The sequence below is a fragment of the Eschrichtius robustus genome, chromosome 18 (assembly GCF_028021215.1).
Source record: "Eschrichtius robustus isolate mEscRob2 chromosome 18, mEscRob2.pri, whole genome shotgun sequence".
Classification (NCBI taxonomy): Eukaryota; Metazoa; Chordata; class Mammalia; order Artiodactyla; family Eschrichtiidae; genus Eschrichtius; species Eschrichtius robustus.
Genome location: NC_090841.1, coordinates 21,463,004 through 21,479,342, shown reverse-complemented (window position 1 = coordinate 21,479,342; position 16,339 = coordinate 21,463,004). Strand labels below are relative to the sequence as shown.

The window sequence follows — 16,339 nt, the reverse complement described above, 5'->3', positions numbered from 1 at the left end:
GTAGTTAGAAAAAATAAATTTGGCATTATTAGCTTATGTCCTAAGGAACTGGGGACTTTCCATCTAGAAGCTTCACTCTAATTGGTACTGTGCCTGGCAGACCTTGAGTTCTAAAAGCCATTAAGTCCACAGCAGGGGGAAGTTGTCACTCAAGAATTACAAGCCTGGGTTGACTTGGTGAGTCATGTGACCTTTCCTCTGACTCTTCCTCTTTGGAGAAGATGTCTTTAACTTTTGAGAAAGTGGAGACTGAAATGTTTTTCTCATGTTGCATTCCAGCATCACATACCATTTCCTACTGGGACTGACATTCCTTCCCGCTCCTTAAGCTCTTTCTGTGTCGGTCCATCTGTTATCAGTGTTAACAAGCTGCTCCTTTCACCTTGGCATGGAACTTTTCACAAACTTGAAAACTACAGTGCATGCTTCCCTCAGCCTTTCCCCCTTTGGATCACTGTTGTAGGACTTACTGTGTCTTCTACATTTTCTGGGGTTAATTCTCATTGCAGATGGTTTCCAGAATCATTATCTTTTAAACATCACTCTGGTTTCTACAAATAATAAGCTTTCAAGAAATTTATGAATTGTTTTAGAGGAGCAGTATGTATGGTGGTCAAGTACCATGGAGGTCAACTGCTCAGTTTGAGTCCTGACCCCATTCCCCCAGCTATGTGAACTCGAACAAGTTACTTATATTCTCTTTACCTCGGGTTCCTTATCTGCAAAACGAGCAAATAATAATCCTTATCTCAAAGATTTGTTGTGAGGATTAAATGAGTCAATACGTGCATAAAGCAGTTAGAACAGTGCCTGGCACGCAGTACATACTGTTTGCTACGATTAGGATAATTAGAAGAGTAATCCTCGTTTAATTTTTTTTAAAGGAATCCCCGTCTGATGCTCCCGTTGATAAAATCAGAAAGACATTAGAATCCTACACAGACTCTCTTTACCTAAAAATCAGTCTTACCTCTTGCTCTTCCTCTGTCTCACCCTCATCCCTCTACGTTCTGATGTTGAAACTCCAGAGGACACCCATCTCGTTTGATGCGGTGCGGTTGCTAGGGCCTTGGGCAGGTCTGTACGTGGCCCTGAGCTGGAGCTGCACATGGACTCGAGAACAGCATGGGCTCCAAAACAGCGCCGGCCACTCTAACTAACACCAGAACTTCCGAAGAGATGAAGCCCTTTGTCTTTATCTTTGTCTCTTCTCTGTTAATGCCCAAATTCCCTTCACCCCTGTGGTTAGTCGTGTACAAAGTACACTCCTCCTACCTTGATGTCACTGCTGAAGTTGCTGACTTTGTTGCAGCCCGCGTTTTCCAGGTGGTAATTAGCCCATCTCAGCAGGAGCTCCTCAGGGGAGAGTTTCATCAAATCCTCCAGACTCTCCCCTTCTCTCAAAAGAGCGGCCAGTGCTGAAGAAGCGCAAAAAACGAAGAAAAATAAATGCGGGGGATATTTGGGGGGATTAGTTACAAATTAAACTGAGCCCTGCTGGGAAGTCAAAGATACCACGTTATCTCTCTGGGATAGAGGGACATAGAGCCTCTCCCATGGAATAAACACTTTATTATTATTCCCTAAAAAGAGGTGTAAGGTATTATAAGCCTATTTATTATCCCCATTTTTCGGGTGGAGAAGACAAGGCACCAGTGAATATCAGTGCTATGCCTAAGAATACAGGAGCAGAGCCATGGAAATAACCAAGACTATCGACTCAGAATACTCTGCTGGGTCTGTCAGCAGAGTTTGATATGATATGACATTTTTGCTTTTAAGAGATCATTTTGTAATAATGACAATGTGCTCTTGCTTATTCCCATAGGTGTTTTATATTTCAAATGCTTACCTGCATAATTATAGCATCTCAAAAAGTGTAATTAACTCTTTCCTCTGTTTCCCAGATGAATTAAGTCATTTTTGCTCAGCTAGAAGGTTTAAATTTAGCTGAGGTCATTATTTGCAAATCAATATTCTTTCTAATGTGTTCTGAGTTCCTTATTTGCTTTTTTCTTCTTTATATTCTGTTTAATATACTGGTTTTCAAATGGTACCCCAGGATTCTTCACTGGTTACTTTGATTTGGACATGTAAATAAAATATAAATATATATTAAAAAAAGGTTAGAATTTGGCTACAGATTTCATATTAGTAGGATCTGTACAGGAAAAATGAAAGGTAACCGTGTGTTTTGTATGATATTTATCAAGGTCTACTATTACTGTCTAAAGGACAGGCTGAATTGTTTAAATGCTTAGGACGCTGACAGCTGATGGAATAAGACTGACAGCTACAATATTTAGTTGAGAACTCTGAAACTCTAAATGTAATTTCCTATAATGTTGGTAAGAAAGAGACTGAGTTTCTACTCTGGTGCTATCACTGCAGTATATAAATGTGAATCACTTTGTAAAATCCAAGTTTAAAATAGCCTAATTTGTTACAAAGTGTCTAAAGGCAAAGTGAACTCAGAAAAGCTCTTGAGGTTGGGGTCTCAGACAGCTAGACTGAGCTATAGGTTCTAAACAAGCATTATGAGTAGTCTGTGGTCTTAAAAAAGCTTTTGCTCTCTTGTTTTAAAAAGTCTGGACAGTGTGGGTAGAACGTGTTACATTAATACAAAGGATTGGATATAACTGTAGTTTCAAAAACTGAGGATTCTGAGTTTGACAACTCCTGACGTCTTCCTCTCACAGCCCCCAACACACGCACTAACAAAAAGTCATGCCATTATTAACGTTGGAGGCTTTGCTGGTACCTTCGTTTCTGCTGAGTTCGATGTCGGCAAATAACCCAATCTTGATGACCTGCCACAGCAGTCCCAGGACCAGGTAAGGCTTCCCCTCCTTTAAGTCCTCAGCCCCGATATTAACCACGTGGCAGCCGATGGCTGAGGCAGAGTTCAGAGCCAGGTTCAGATTCTCCTGAAGGAGAAAAAGTATGCACGTTTTGTTTTTGACTTTGCAGATGCCAAATGATCATTCTTGATCGGCAGCAGCAACGTTTTGCTTCTAGAAAGTTCATAGGTCTAGAGGCATTGTCTTCACTAGATTTTTAACATTGAAAAAAAGCAGGGAGTAACACCTGGATTTTACTGGAGTAAAATCCAGTAACCCAGGCAGTGCCTAATCCATCAAGCCAGAGCCCTGAGTTGAAGGCTCATCCTGGTCAGGATGAAACTAACGAGTCTTCTTTTTCCATACTGCTCTGTGATGGAGCCTCCACTCTCAGCATCTCCATCAGCCAGCAATGAAGGGGCACATTTGAGGGCAGTCACTGTCTTGTCACTGGCTATTGTCAATAACCCCGTTGTTAATGTAAATCAAGGTCATGAAAGAGAATAACAAAATATCTTTTTGACATTCAGATTGGATATTGAAGGAATGAAAAAGATTCAAATGAAATTCCTGGAAAAGACAGAGGGGTTTTTACTAGGACAATTTATTGAGTATCTATAATATCTAGGGACCTTGAGTACACACACACATACACAAACACACACATGCATATCCACATACATACAGATTATATGTTCTTATAACTAACAACAATGTATGTAAGGTAACTCATATACAGTTGCAATAGGGTCAGTGAAATTTTCAGTCCAGGGTCTTTCTACAGTTGACCCTTGAACAACAGGGGTTTGAACTGCTGGATCCACTTATATGTAGGGTTTTTTCGATAGTAAATACTACAGTACTACATGATCCACGGTTGGTTGACACCATGGACGCAGAACAGTGGTTATGGAGGAACCAAGTACAGGAAGGGCAGACTGTAAATTATATTTGGATTTTGGACCGAGCGGAGGGCTGACACACCCCCTTCCCCCCATGGTTCAAGGGTCAACTGTACTATTATTTTTGAGTCCACAAAGAAGGAGATATCAGAGTCAAAGATGTACAGAACTTGTTCTTATGATAAATTAAAAAAACATAGGCCATCAGTGAATTGGGAAGGGGACTATCAGAAGAAAACTGAGTTTTTACCCTAATGTAGAGCTCAAAATGACAAGTAAAAAATATCATGTCCACCTACAGCCAAGACTAAAACTTAACATCAAGATTAAATATGACGTTAAGTGCCTTCATGTACATTTAATCACAGTTCTTGCTTTGATCACGGCTTCCATTTTTTAAGAACACAGGGTTGCTTAAATCCAAACAGGACATAATACATTGCTCATGATTTAAGAAGTGAGATGTGGCTTCTGAGCAAGAAGATTACAATAATGTGAAAATGCTGGAACATAAGACAGAAATGCAGCTTACTTACCACCGGTCACTGTTCCAGTTAATCAACAAACTGAAGGCATAAAAGCAAGTTATATTTATCACACTGGTGTCTGTGGCCAATACCACCATGCAGGCTGCCAGAGCACTTCCCGTTTTTTACCCCCTCACTTCTTAGAAAAGCTGATCTTTTCAGATAAAATATTGTGTAGTTGGCATCAGCTCCAAGATAAATTGCCAGGGAAAGTTTGAGTTAAATTTTAGCCAATGTGAATTTTATTCATACGTGGCCAAAACAAACAAAGTCTACCCCAACTACTAATACTCACTAACTTCCCTCACCCCCCCCCCCACTATATTAATACAAGACAAAATAGAAATGTGTCCCCCTCTCCCTACTAGTCATGACAGATCACCAGCCCAAAGCCTGGGCTTTGGAAATAATGTCTGAGCACCTGAAAAAGGCCGGCTCAGCAGACACGGCGACTCATTTCTTCAAAGCACAATCCTACGTTAAGGTAACACAGGGAAGACACACCTGAATGGTGAAAGGGGTGAGTTTCTTTTTGTTGATTGCTCTTTCATCAATTGTGTCCGGCACTGATAGGTTGATCATTTTACTGAAAGAGAAACAATTAAAGAAAGCAGGCTTCTAAATAAAAGAGCCCAGTGACACTGAATTTAAATTCTAGCAATGCCATAAGCAAAGAGGACAGCAACATCATTGTGCTACCCAGTGTTCAGATATAAAATCAATTTTGCAGTTTCGACTAGATTCAAACTATCTGTGGGAAAGGTTAATTTTCCTTGAAGTCAAACAATATATTGAGGCAGGAAATAAGAACCCTACTTCATTCACTCACCTAACAAGCTGGAAGATTATTCTGGTTCCCTTAGCACATTAGGAAATTCTGGGTGGATAGCCAAGGCAAATTCTCTATGAGTACTTCACTTTCTCAGCCATGAAAATGGCTCCACTATATAAAAGATTATCTATACACTTTTGAGCTTATATAATGTCTAAATTTCTATTTGACAGCTGGTCAAACTCTATACCTTCAACTGATCATATAATAAAATGTTTTACATTCTCCTGTAGGCATTATAGTATCAGTACTTTAGAAATGTCTCCCACTTAAGTATCTAACACATTGGTCAGACATCCAAAATAAGCAGCTATTATTTATGAAAAACTTATTTTACCCACTTAGCTTTGGGTTAACCTCCAATGGGTCATTAAAAATAAATTTCCTTAGGTCACTTCCATCTTATTTAAAGAAAGGAAGTTGGGAAAAAATCCAAAGGAACAACAACAAAATCAAAGAATAATAAACTTGAATGTGACTATTTCTTTTTTTAATAAGAGAAATCAACATTAACTTTTTTTCTAACAATTCTTAAGCATATAGATGCTTAAATAAAGATGTATTTCCACGACTTTGCTCTGTGTGTGTGTGTGTGTGTGTGTGTGTGTGTGTGTGTGTGTGTGTACATATATTGAAATAGAAGGCACTTTACTGCAATTTAGGCAAAACAAACCCCTAAATCATTATTTGAAAAATATGAAACTCTAGTGAACTAGAAGCTCTGGGAAACAGTAGGAGAGAGGGGTGGCTTAAAAAAGTATAAGATATCCCTGCTCTTGAAAAGCTTAGAGTCAAATTACAGAGACAAAATATATGGATATGAAAATTTACATAACAGACCAAAGCAGAACATGATAATGGCTCCCAAAGTCCTGCAAACAATATGTGCTTTAAGAATTCAGTGAAGGGAGAGATCAGTAGGAGTTGGAAGAACCAGAAAATTTTACAGTAAATGGATTTGTGTAGGAGGAGAGGGTGGGGAAGGACATTCTTAAAAAGGAAAATAAAAGGCAAAGCCAGAGTTGCACGTTGTAAGCAGGGCGTGTATGGGGAAGAGTGAGTATGGTTGCTCAAGCATCCAGTCAGTCATACAACCCTTCACTCGTACCCTGGGCTGGGTGCCTGAGTCATGGGGGTCTTAGGAGGTACAACTAGAAAGAGATTGAGGGAAGACCAGGGGGTGGTCTTAAAGAGTCAGGGCCTAAAGAGTCAGGACCTGAACATGCAGGCTAGGTTTTTGATGTCTTTTTTCAGCCGTTGAACTTTTTAAAACTGAAATCTCATGGTGAGCTCTGATAAACAAAATACCGAAAGTGGAATTGCTCTGGTCAGAGCAGGGGAGGGGTAGGAAGCTCAAAGTCTTGCCCACACATCTTTCCCTTCAATTCCCAAGCCCACCTGAGATTGGGCCTTTCAAGCCTCCTCATTCACGCCACATCTTACAATGACAGAGAGGCTGCCAAAGCAAGAGCCACAGAGGCATTTTCAAAGGCACCATCCTGAGTTGACCAACCGTGCTGAGAGGGCGCCCGTGCATAGAATACATCCCTCCTTTTCCAGGTGCTTGCAGCATTTGTGCACCACTCAATAGTTCTTTTTTTTTTTTTCACACAACATATATTTAGTTCATAATAATAGTTCAACATAATAGTTCTTTTGCTTGAGGATTTGCATTGGATGCTTCAATTATCATGCTGCTATTATCGTTCAATTCTATTTACTCTCACAGCGGGCCATGCTCAGATGAAGCAAAATGGCGTATATTCCAAAAATAATTGATTTTGACCTTGTGTTACTATATCTCTACGTTCATGTTTGTCTCTGTACTGTGCATCCCTCTCCTCCGCCCAAGTGATGGTAGTTTTACATTTCTCATTCTAAGCTGCTTTTGAAATCAGTTTGCTCTCCTGAACCTGCCACCTGAAAGTCTGGAAAAGCATTTCAGATCCAGCTGAGTACCAAAGGAAGTGAGCCTAAAGATAAACGCAGTGAATTGTTGGTATTCCAGAAAATTCTAGGGAAACCTTCAGAAGCCAAGAAGGTAGTGTTATTTACCAAAGGACAATGCCATCTCCAACAGCACTGAAGAGATCATTGGTGTTTGGATTCATTGGGATGACATGCCGACAATCGGGGTCATTTTCCAGGGCTTTGTTTATCCAGTTGACAAAGGCATACTTCTCTTCCTCTGCAAGTAAATGATTAAAATGACTTATTTGCAAAGTGAAAATCTGATGCAAACAAAATTATACACATGGATCTTAGATTCTTGTGCCCAGGAGAGACACTGTGAGGCTGATCTTGTCCATTATCCTATCATCTCACATTTATTGACATTTAAAAATCTCAAATGATTTGGGAAATAGGCACAGAATCTCTGTTCACTCCAATCATAAAACATATATATAGCAAGCAGATTTAGAAGCTACATATATGCAAATATATTATATTTAGAAGTAAATATATACGGACTTCCCTGGTGGCACAGTGGTTAAGACTCCATGCTCCCAATGCAGGGGGCCCAGGTTCAATACCTGGTCAGGGAACTAGATCCCACATGCATGCCACAACTAAGGAGCCCATGTGCCGCAACTAAGGAGCCCACCTGCCGCAACTAAGACCCGGCACAACCAAATAAATAAATATTAAAAAAAATAAAGACACATATTAAAAAAAAAGAAGTAAATATATACATATCTGTATTTTATACATGTAAATATATATAAATAATTAAATGTTTATTTATATTTATATAAAATTTAAATGTGAATATGGTTTAATGCTTAGCTCTAGCTCTGCTGATTTAAATGTGGGATGATCACAGGCAATCTCTGCAATATCTCTGAGCTTCTTTATACAATTACAGGTAACCCCACTTTTTGGAACTTGCTGTATGCCACTTCTCTTTTACAAAAGACCTACACTGGTACCTGTTTCCGTTAACCAAAAGAAATCCGAAGAGGATTTTTGCTTTTACGAGAAAAGGTTAAAAGTAAAAATAGCTCTCCGTGTTTGTTTTGCAGTGTTTGTTTTACAGAGGCAGTGGACACCCCTAGCAGCGAGAGTGGCCCTGCCCAGCTCCTTCCCTGGGAACCATACTCCACACCTCAGCATCAAGCGGCCATTGTTTTGAGCTGTGTCTGTGAGCATCTGTCTCATCTCAACTTATTCTGTGCATCTGTTAGCAAGATATGTCCTAAGGTAACTGCTTCTTTGCTTTACGCCATTTCAGCTTATGAAAGGTTTCATAGGAACACTCTACTTTCAGGTAGCAGGGGAAAACTGTATAATGAAATTGCTATGAAATGAAATCATTTGTGATATGTTATTTCTTTCCTATCAGTAAAGCTGCCAGAAGTTGATTTTAGAAATTGTAATAAAGCCTCCAGTTATGCCTTACAGCCCAGCACCGTGTTTCCCAAATTGCATGTCACTGAAAAAAACAGAGTCCCTCAGAAGAATCCTAAGTCACAAAAGTTTGGGAAACATCACACAGCATATTATTGTCTTGAAGATTCCTAATGCACGTTTACATAGTAAAAGGCTGTGAAATTTTCTTTGCAATTAAGAATCGTACTTAACCATGAGCTGATCGTTAAGATCAACTAATGTTTTGAAGACCTCAGTTTGGGAATTATTGGATTACTGTACTGTTCTGGAGAAGTTTCCACGAAGGCTGCTGGATGGTAGCCTTCAGAATAAATACACAACTTTCCTCCAAATCGATGAAAACACAATTTTTTTTGGACCGCTCAGCAGGCATTTTGGAGCATGAATTTTGGAGGTAGAAGCTTGAGTAGCTCTTTTTGTCCAGAAGATCTGCAAAGGAATTTTGGCAGCCTTTCATGTACTTTTTAAATGGTGATCCGATTATTTGGTATCGGACCCTACCTGGAGCCAGAACTGCTGGCCCACTTATACATAGGAAAATAGGCAGTAGTCAATAAACTCATGTTAACATCTGTCTTTCTTTGCACCCCTTAGGTTTGAATACTGAGTTTGGAATCTGTAACCCTAGAAGACATGGATCCTTCTTACATGGTTCTCTCTCCCTCTGCCCTCAGCTCAGCCCAACACTCTCTCCACCTCGGCTTCCCCGCCCCACACTGGTACACCTACCTGAATAGGAGTGTTGGGTCCCAACACTAGATTGCTCTGAAGTGCCCCCGATCGCACAAATCCCTTCCTTCTTATTGATTGCTTTTCTAAAGGTCTTGGCAACCTCTGTGCTTTTCAGGCCATGAAAAACCTGCAAAAACATAATTTATCTTTAGAAACCCAAGCTGTGATTGAGAAAACCATAAAGGAAAGAATAAGCAATGCCGAAGCAAGGAGGGTGGGAATGTATTTCTGGACGTTTTCCGAATTGAACTCCCACATTTCAAATGCATCTCCTTGGATTCTGCGTCATACTCACCTTGATAAACTCATCAAAGCTGATCTTCCCATCCTGGTCCAGGTCACCTGTAGCCAGCAGGTTTTCTGTAATTTCTCTCACTCTGTACCCAGGCAGAGGCAAGCAGGCAGCCTTGAACAAATCATTCAGCTCATTGCAGCTGATGTACCCATTGCCATCAGAATCTGTAAGGCAAACGGGGAGCTGAAGGTTTGGGGCGATTTGGGTCACAGCATGAAGAGAGGTGAGAGTAGGCTGGATTGGAGGGGAGCGGGCAGGAGAGGCAGTCATTCAGGGGTTGTGGCCTGACCCCATGCAAAGTCAGAATCTCACAAGAGGCCTGTTGCTATCGGATATGGGCATTAGCATCACTTCCAACATCCAAAAGTCATAATTTCAAAACAGAGGTTCTGACAGTTGAATCTGAAGAGACTCTCATAGAAACAGATGGGGAAATAAATCACAGGTTTGGGGCTACAGAGTAAGAAAAAGTATGGAATACTAGGAAAACAAAGGAAACCAAAGAAAGCAGACAAGCTATGAAAGATGAGACTTAGTTGGCCATTACCAGGAAAGGCTACAGGTGACAAAGGGCCCATATTCCATGTTTAGATAGAGAAAGAAGTAATTGTCTTGAAGAACGGCTTTCAAAAATGTTTCCCAGCTCCTCTAACCAATACCATTGTATTCCTGTCCCTTCTGCTATTTTGCTCATGTTACCATTCACCGAATCTGTCCTAAAGCTACTAAAAAAGAAGAGAATTGTGTGACTTGAGGTATCAGGTTTACTTACCAACTTTGGCAAAAGCTTCTCTGAGCTCCATCATTTCTTCATCGGATACTGATCCTCTGGCCATTTTTTATTGCTTTAGGCAACAGATCTGCAGAGAGGGGACAATATAGGGAGTGGTTGATGTGTATCTTCTTAAAATACAACACTGAGAAGCAATTCTCATTTATTAAGTAAAGAAACATTCCTCTGCATCCATCATGACTTATAATTATCTTCCCAAAATGTAAGAAATAGCCTTTTTCTTAACCCTCAATGTGGTGGTCTCCAAAGATGGTCTGCACCAATTTCTCTCCTCCCTTTGATTCTCTCCTCGCATCAGGAGATGGAGCTTATTTCCATCTCCTTGAATCTGGGCTGATCCTGCGACTGCTTTGACCATTTAGAAGGCTGGAGAAGCCATGTCTGGGGCTGGACACTTCTGCTTCCTGCCTTTTGGAATGCTCCCTCCTTTTGGAATGCTCATCCTTGGGCTGTTCCCTCTTGGAACATAACTGCTGTGCTGTGAGATGTCTAAGCCACAGGAAGAAGCCACATGAAGTATGAAAACTGGATGCTCTGGTTAACAGTCCCTGCTGTGCCCCCAGCCAACAGCCAGCATCAACTGCCAGCCAGTGGAGTGGGCCATTTTGGACATTCCAGCCCACTTGAGCCCCCGGATGAACACAGTCTCAGCCAACATCACATGAAGCAGAATTGCCCAGACTTCTGATACCAACAGAACTGAGAGATGGTAAAATGATGGTTGTTTAAAATCACATTTTGGAGTAGTTTGAAACACAGAAATATACAACTAAAACACAACTTTTATATAAATGTCTTTTTAAGAGATATCTTCACGTTCATACTTCAAATGAATATGTTTGGCCAAGCCAACAGATAAATTTTATAACTTCAAAGGGAGTTATCAGAGTTCTATAAATATTTAAGAAAAGAGGAAGGGAATCTGACATGCTAATAATTCATATATGGGAATTTGAGGGACTTTTTAGGTGTTCTCAGAAAGGCTAGTGTTGGCTGAGAAACTTAATGCTAATGATGGAGTATTTTCCCTTTCCCTGTGCCTTTTGCTGCCCTCTAGTGGGTAGAAAGAGAATGCAACAGAAAATGGATTATATTCTCTTCTCTAGCTAATTCACACGCCCATGTTTCAAATAGGAGTTCCATTAAAGCTTATGGGATTTCCTGGTGGGGAAGGGATAAGTGGGGTGAGAGTGTGGGAGAAGGGGTACTTCTATGTATAATTATATTCGGGGCATTTTCGTGAAATTACTGATTTTTAAAAATATTTAAAATTTGTGACTGGATGTTGTTTTAAATGGATTTCCTTTTCTATATTTGCACATCATTTTACAGTGCTGTACTTGTTCTCAGTGACAATGAACAACCTCACAAGAAAGGGAACAGTTTTAGCACTTAAACCTGTTGGCCAAAAATGCATTATGCTCAAATTTGCAAATCCTCATCCATTATCCACCAACTCACTATCCTGTCACATACCATTTATCACATGTATCAGTAGTTTCAAGCTTTTGGTTTCCTAAGCAACCCTCTGTGAATAGAAACCTTACATGTAAATAACAGCGAACAAATAAAAATAACTCTGGGGAGGGATAAGTTAGGAGTTTGGGATTAACAGATACACACTACTATATATAAAATAGATAAACAACAAGGACCTACTGTATAGCACAGGGAACTATATTCAGTATCTTGTAATAACCTATAATGGAAAAGAATCTGAAAAAGAATGGATATTTATATATGTATAACTGAATCACTTTGCTGTACATCTGAAACTAATACAACATTGTAAATCAACTATACTTCAATTAAAAAAAAAAACCAACTCTGAAAGCCTTTGGTTGAAAAAGACCCTGAAGATCACCTTACCTCCACTATCCCACCTCCTTGTCATCTATGCACGGTGGGAACTCCAGGGAGCGTGATTTAAAAATCGTGGAATTACATATATTGTTATTATTTCAATTCCTTTAAAAATATCTTTTATTATCAATGAAGATTTATTGTATTATTATTTGCCTTATATCTAAAAATGTACTGGTCCATTGGGTTCTCTGATGGAAGGCAGAAACTGTCGAGGGCTTAACTGCGTAAGGAGACGCAGTCTCACACATCACAATAACCCTCAGAGACAGCTACTGGCTTTCTGACTTTCTTGCCTTCACTTCCTTTCCTTCCTTTTTTGTCTGTCTGTTTCTCTCTCTGTCTCTCTCCCTCCCCCCTTCCCTCCTCTCTTCTTTCCTTCCTTCTTTTCTTTCTTCATTTTTTTTTTGTTTGTTTCCTTTCTTTCTCTTTTAAAAATCAAGCCTTGTTCCGAAAACAATCTGAGCCCAGTTACAAAGATCTAACCAAACCTAAGAAGTAAACCAATAAAATCATGAGGTCAGGGAGAAGGAGTAATTAGCTGAGGCGAAATAAGACGACAGCAAGCAAGGGCTTTCATATTTCAAACACACGGTTAGGACTGAACCTTTTGCCAGAAGTACGCTGAAAATCTAGCTCTGAGTTCTCTAGACACTCAATGAAAAAAGGACATATCAGTTACATTATTCACTCTATTTACATAAGACAGACCACTTTTCTTAGGGCAGGAGAACTGAGGTCTGAGAGCAATATCTTCACCTAGGCCTGGAGAAGAGGACACTTGTGGGATGTAGTAAACACAAGTTCTATGTTTCTTATAATGTTCCTCAAGGAAGGCTGACGGCATAGGTACATGTAGCCCTACTTTATAGAGCAGGAACCAGAAGCTCAGAGAAGATTCATCTTTCAGATCACACAGCCGGGTAGAGGAGCAGCAAGATTCCAGTTCTCAAGTCTTCTCTCCTCTCCCATGCTGTCTATTTATGTTCCTTTCATTTCTGTTAGACAGTCATTCCATCCACCCATTCATTCATTCATTCAGCAATTATTCATTAAGTATATAACATGCCTAGCCTATGGGAGATTAAAAAAAACTATAATATGAAGTGTCTATCCAGGTGTTCTAGCTTAGGAAGCTTTCGCTTTCATGTGTTAAGAAATCAAGGCTTGGGACTTCCCTGGTGGTGCAGTGGTTAGGAATCCGCCTGCCAATGCAGGGGACACGGGTTTGAGCCCTGGTCCGGGAAGATCCCACATACCGCGGAGCAACTAAGCCCGTGCGCCACAACTACTGAGCCTGTGCTCTAGAGCCCACGAACCACAACTACTGAGCCCACGTGCCACAACTACTGAAGCCGGCGCACCTAGAGCCTGTGCTCCGCAACAAGAGAAGCCACCCCAATGAGAAACCTGCGCACCACAACGAAGAGTAGCCCCTGCTCACTGCAACTGGAGAACGCCCACACGCAGCAACAAAGACCCAATGCAGCCAAAGATAAATAAAGTTATAAAAAAAAGAAATCAAGGCTTCTGTTGTAAGAAATCAGTATATAACTTTGTATACTTTACTAAATTCTTGTGACTAATTTGGCTTGACTCTTCTTTATACCCTCTACCAATACGCCATGGATGCATTAAGAGAAGGCTCTCCCCCATCACATTTTAGCAAGGCCTTTGGTAAAGGCTTGCCTTTCTTATTTTGGAGGCGTCTTATTTCTGGGTTCACAGATGTTCACGAGATTATGAAACAAATTGATTCACTTACAAATATTTATGAAAGCCTACTACAAGCCAGGCACTGTTCTTCATTTCAGGTGGGGCGTGCCTGCACTGCCCTAGTTACCCTGAAAATATGAACCAATGTTAAGGGTCAAGAGAATGAATGGGATCTCTGAACCTAAACTTGGCCTATCCTTTGACATAAGAGTTTTAGATTTGAGAGCACTGTGAGACACTGGTGAGAAATATATGTAAAGGCAGGGAATGAGACTGTATTTTAAGGATCAAGGGCAGGGCCAAGGAAGAAAGGAAAGAATTACAGTGTTGGGTAAGAAAGAAAATCTCAAGATCATGGTACAGTAAAAAAGCAGAGAAAATATTTTAGAATAAAGATTGCAGGGCCCATTCAAATAAAAGACCTAGGAAGGGAAAATAGGGTTATTTTAAAACCATGTGATTTTTAAACCATGGCAGGTAGGACAAGATGAAAAACCTTGAGCATCTGGTAAACCACATTTTTGTAAGAGATTTTCATAAATACGGAGGATCAACTGGGAGAAGCCAAATCGTGAGACAGCCTTCAAATTAAAAAAATCCAAAACCCTCCAGTGATTTAATAGCTAAAGGAAAAGAGAATAGATTGAATTAATGTAAGAGGTGAATTGGAGAAGAAGGCGTCACCAGCCTAAATCACTCTGATACCGTTTGTTGTTTGTTGCGCCCAAACACAAATAGATATGGAGAGAGAATCTCTTTTACCATCAGAGTGAGCTGTAAGTCCTGGAAACACAACCCAACTTTTAGAGACAGAGCAAGCTAAGAAATAATTTAGTACAACTCCCTCATTTTATAAATAAAGAGATTTAAGGTCCAATGAGATGAAATGCTTTGTCTATGTACAAGTTCTCAAAGCACTGCCAGGCTAGAGTTTGTAAATGCAAAGCTGAAAGAGCAGGGCAGGAAAAGGATGGAGTGACCATTAATAGGGCCATTAAGATCCAGAACTGAGCACAGACTCTTTAATTAAACTGAATGTGCAAACGACAGCATTTTCACAAAGCAGAGAAGCAGGAAGAGGAGGTAACTGATGGAAAAACATGCAGATCAGACCATTTCTAAGAAGGACATGGCTGGGGTTAGAATCAAATATTAGGTACTTTACGCAGTCTATTAATACGTTTACCTGAAAAAAACACCCATCTTAATTCACGCATGTTTGATGGTTTGGATTATAATATGACTAAGATTCTTAAGGAGAATTGACAAGGGCTTGTTTGCAAATTACTGGCACCGTATTGGCAGCTGACTCTAGAGAGGTCACTGCAGTAATGGGATGGGCTGTGGCTTTTCGATGCTCCCATTTGGAGCATTAAAAGAAGTGGCTGAGGAAGACATGTCCCTTCCAGGGCATGAATGAGCAGTTTCTTGGGCTCTGCTCTACTGCTCCTGCAGTAAGTGTGGCCCTTTTCAATGACTGCATCATCTAACTATGACTTGCCAAGAACCATCTTAAGGTTTTTTGCAAATCAGTGGTGAATTTTGGAACCCCATTTCTGAATCACTGCCCAAGTCAGAAATCTAAGAAGACACATCTCAAATCATTCATCTAAGTCACGTCTGGCTAGTTTCTCTGTAAGCACTTACATTTATTAAATCAATGATTATAAAATCCCAGGACATTTGGCCAAAGCAAAGTACCAGTTGTTCTTTTTTATAAGATTATTTTTAAAGTCATAAGAAAATCAAATAACCACCACCCCAAACTGCAAAAGCCACCAAACCTGTTCATTCCTTTAGGTCAGCCAGTTCTGAGTCTCTGTTTCAAGGAGGCTGGTATTTTCCAGATGGGTAGTGAAAGAGAATTTCTGAGAATGACTTCTTATAATAAAAGTACCTGACTCAAGTTCCCTGAAATCTGAATGTAGAAACAAGTTGTAGGAGTTTACTATAGAACACAGTGCTGTAGAATTTACAGAAGGAAATGCGTTCTTTAAAATAAGTGTAAAAATGTAAGCTGAATTTTCTCTGAGTTTCCTAACGATAATGAAAAGAAGTAGAAAGGTTGATAAAAGGTGACCTGGCAAAGTGAAATGGCTCCTGGGCTGGCATCATTTCTGAAAGGAGGTAATACTGTGTGGGTTGGTATTTTGATTCAATAGATTGACACCCACTTATATAACTGCCAGGATCAGAGAGGCATCTGTAACATGGCATCACATTGCCAAGGGACTCTTTTGAATGTGCCCTACTTTTCCTGCAACTTGACACAGTGGGGAAAGTAAAACTGGAAACTCAGGACCCAAATTCCCACCTTTACCTCATAAGTTCAGTACGTATCCAGGGGAAAACTGTACAACTTCCGAACACCTCACTGAGTAGTGAGTAACCCAAAACAACATGTCATCCAGAACATCATTAATCCTGTAATCTTTAGCGTTAGACTCTG

General features: G+C 40.1%; 1 protein-coding gene across 1 annotated transcript in view; it reads right to left on the bottom strand.

Annotated features, from left to right (window-relative positions):
- Positions 1–10,354, bottom strand: part of LCP1 (lymphocyte cytosolic protein 1) — a 37,778-nt gene extending 27,424 nt beyond the window's left edge. Inside the window, exons 1-7 of the mRNA XM_068526429.1 lie at positions 10,291–10,354; positions 9,519–9,682; positions 9,221–9,350; positions 7,157–7,289; positions 4,774–4,855; positions 2,762–2,927; positions 1,276–1,418 (exon numbers count right to left, since the gene is read on the bottom strand). Coding sequence (XP_068382530.1) covers positions 1,276–1,418; positions 2,762–2,927; positions 4,774–4,855; positions 7,157–7,289; positions 9,221–9,350; positions 9,519–9,682; positions 10,291–10,354 — 882 coding nt within the window. The remainder of the gene's footprint in view (positions 1–1,275; positions 1,419–2,761; positions 2,928–4,773; positions 4,856–7,156; positions 7,290–9,220; positions 9,351–9,518; positions 9,683–10,290) is intronic.
- Positions 10,355–16,339: the final 5,985 nt, after the last annotated feature.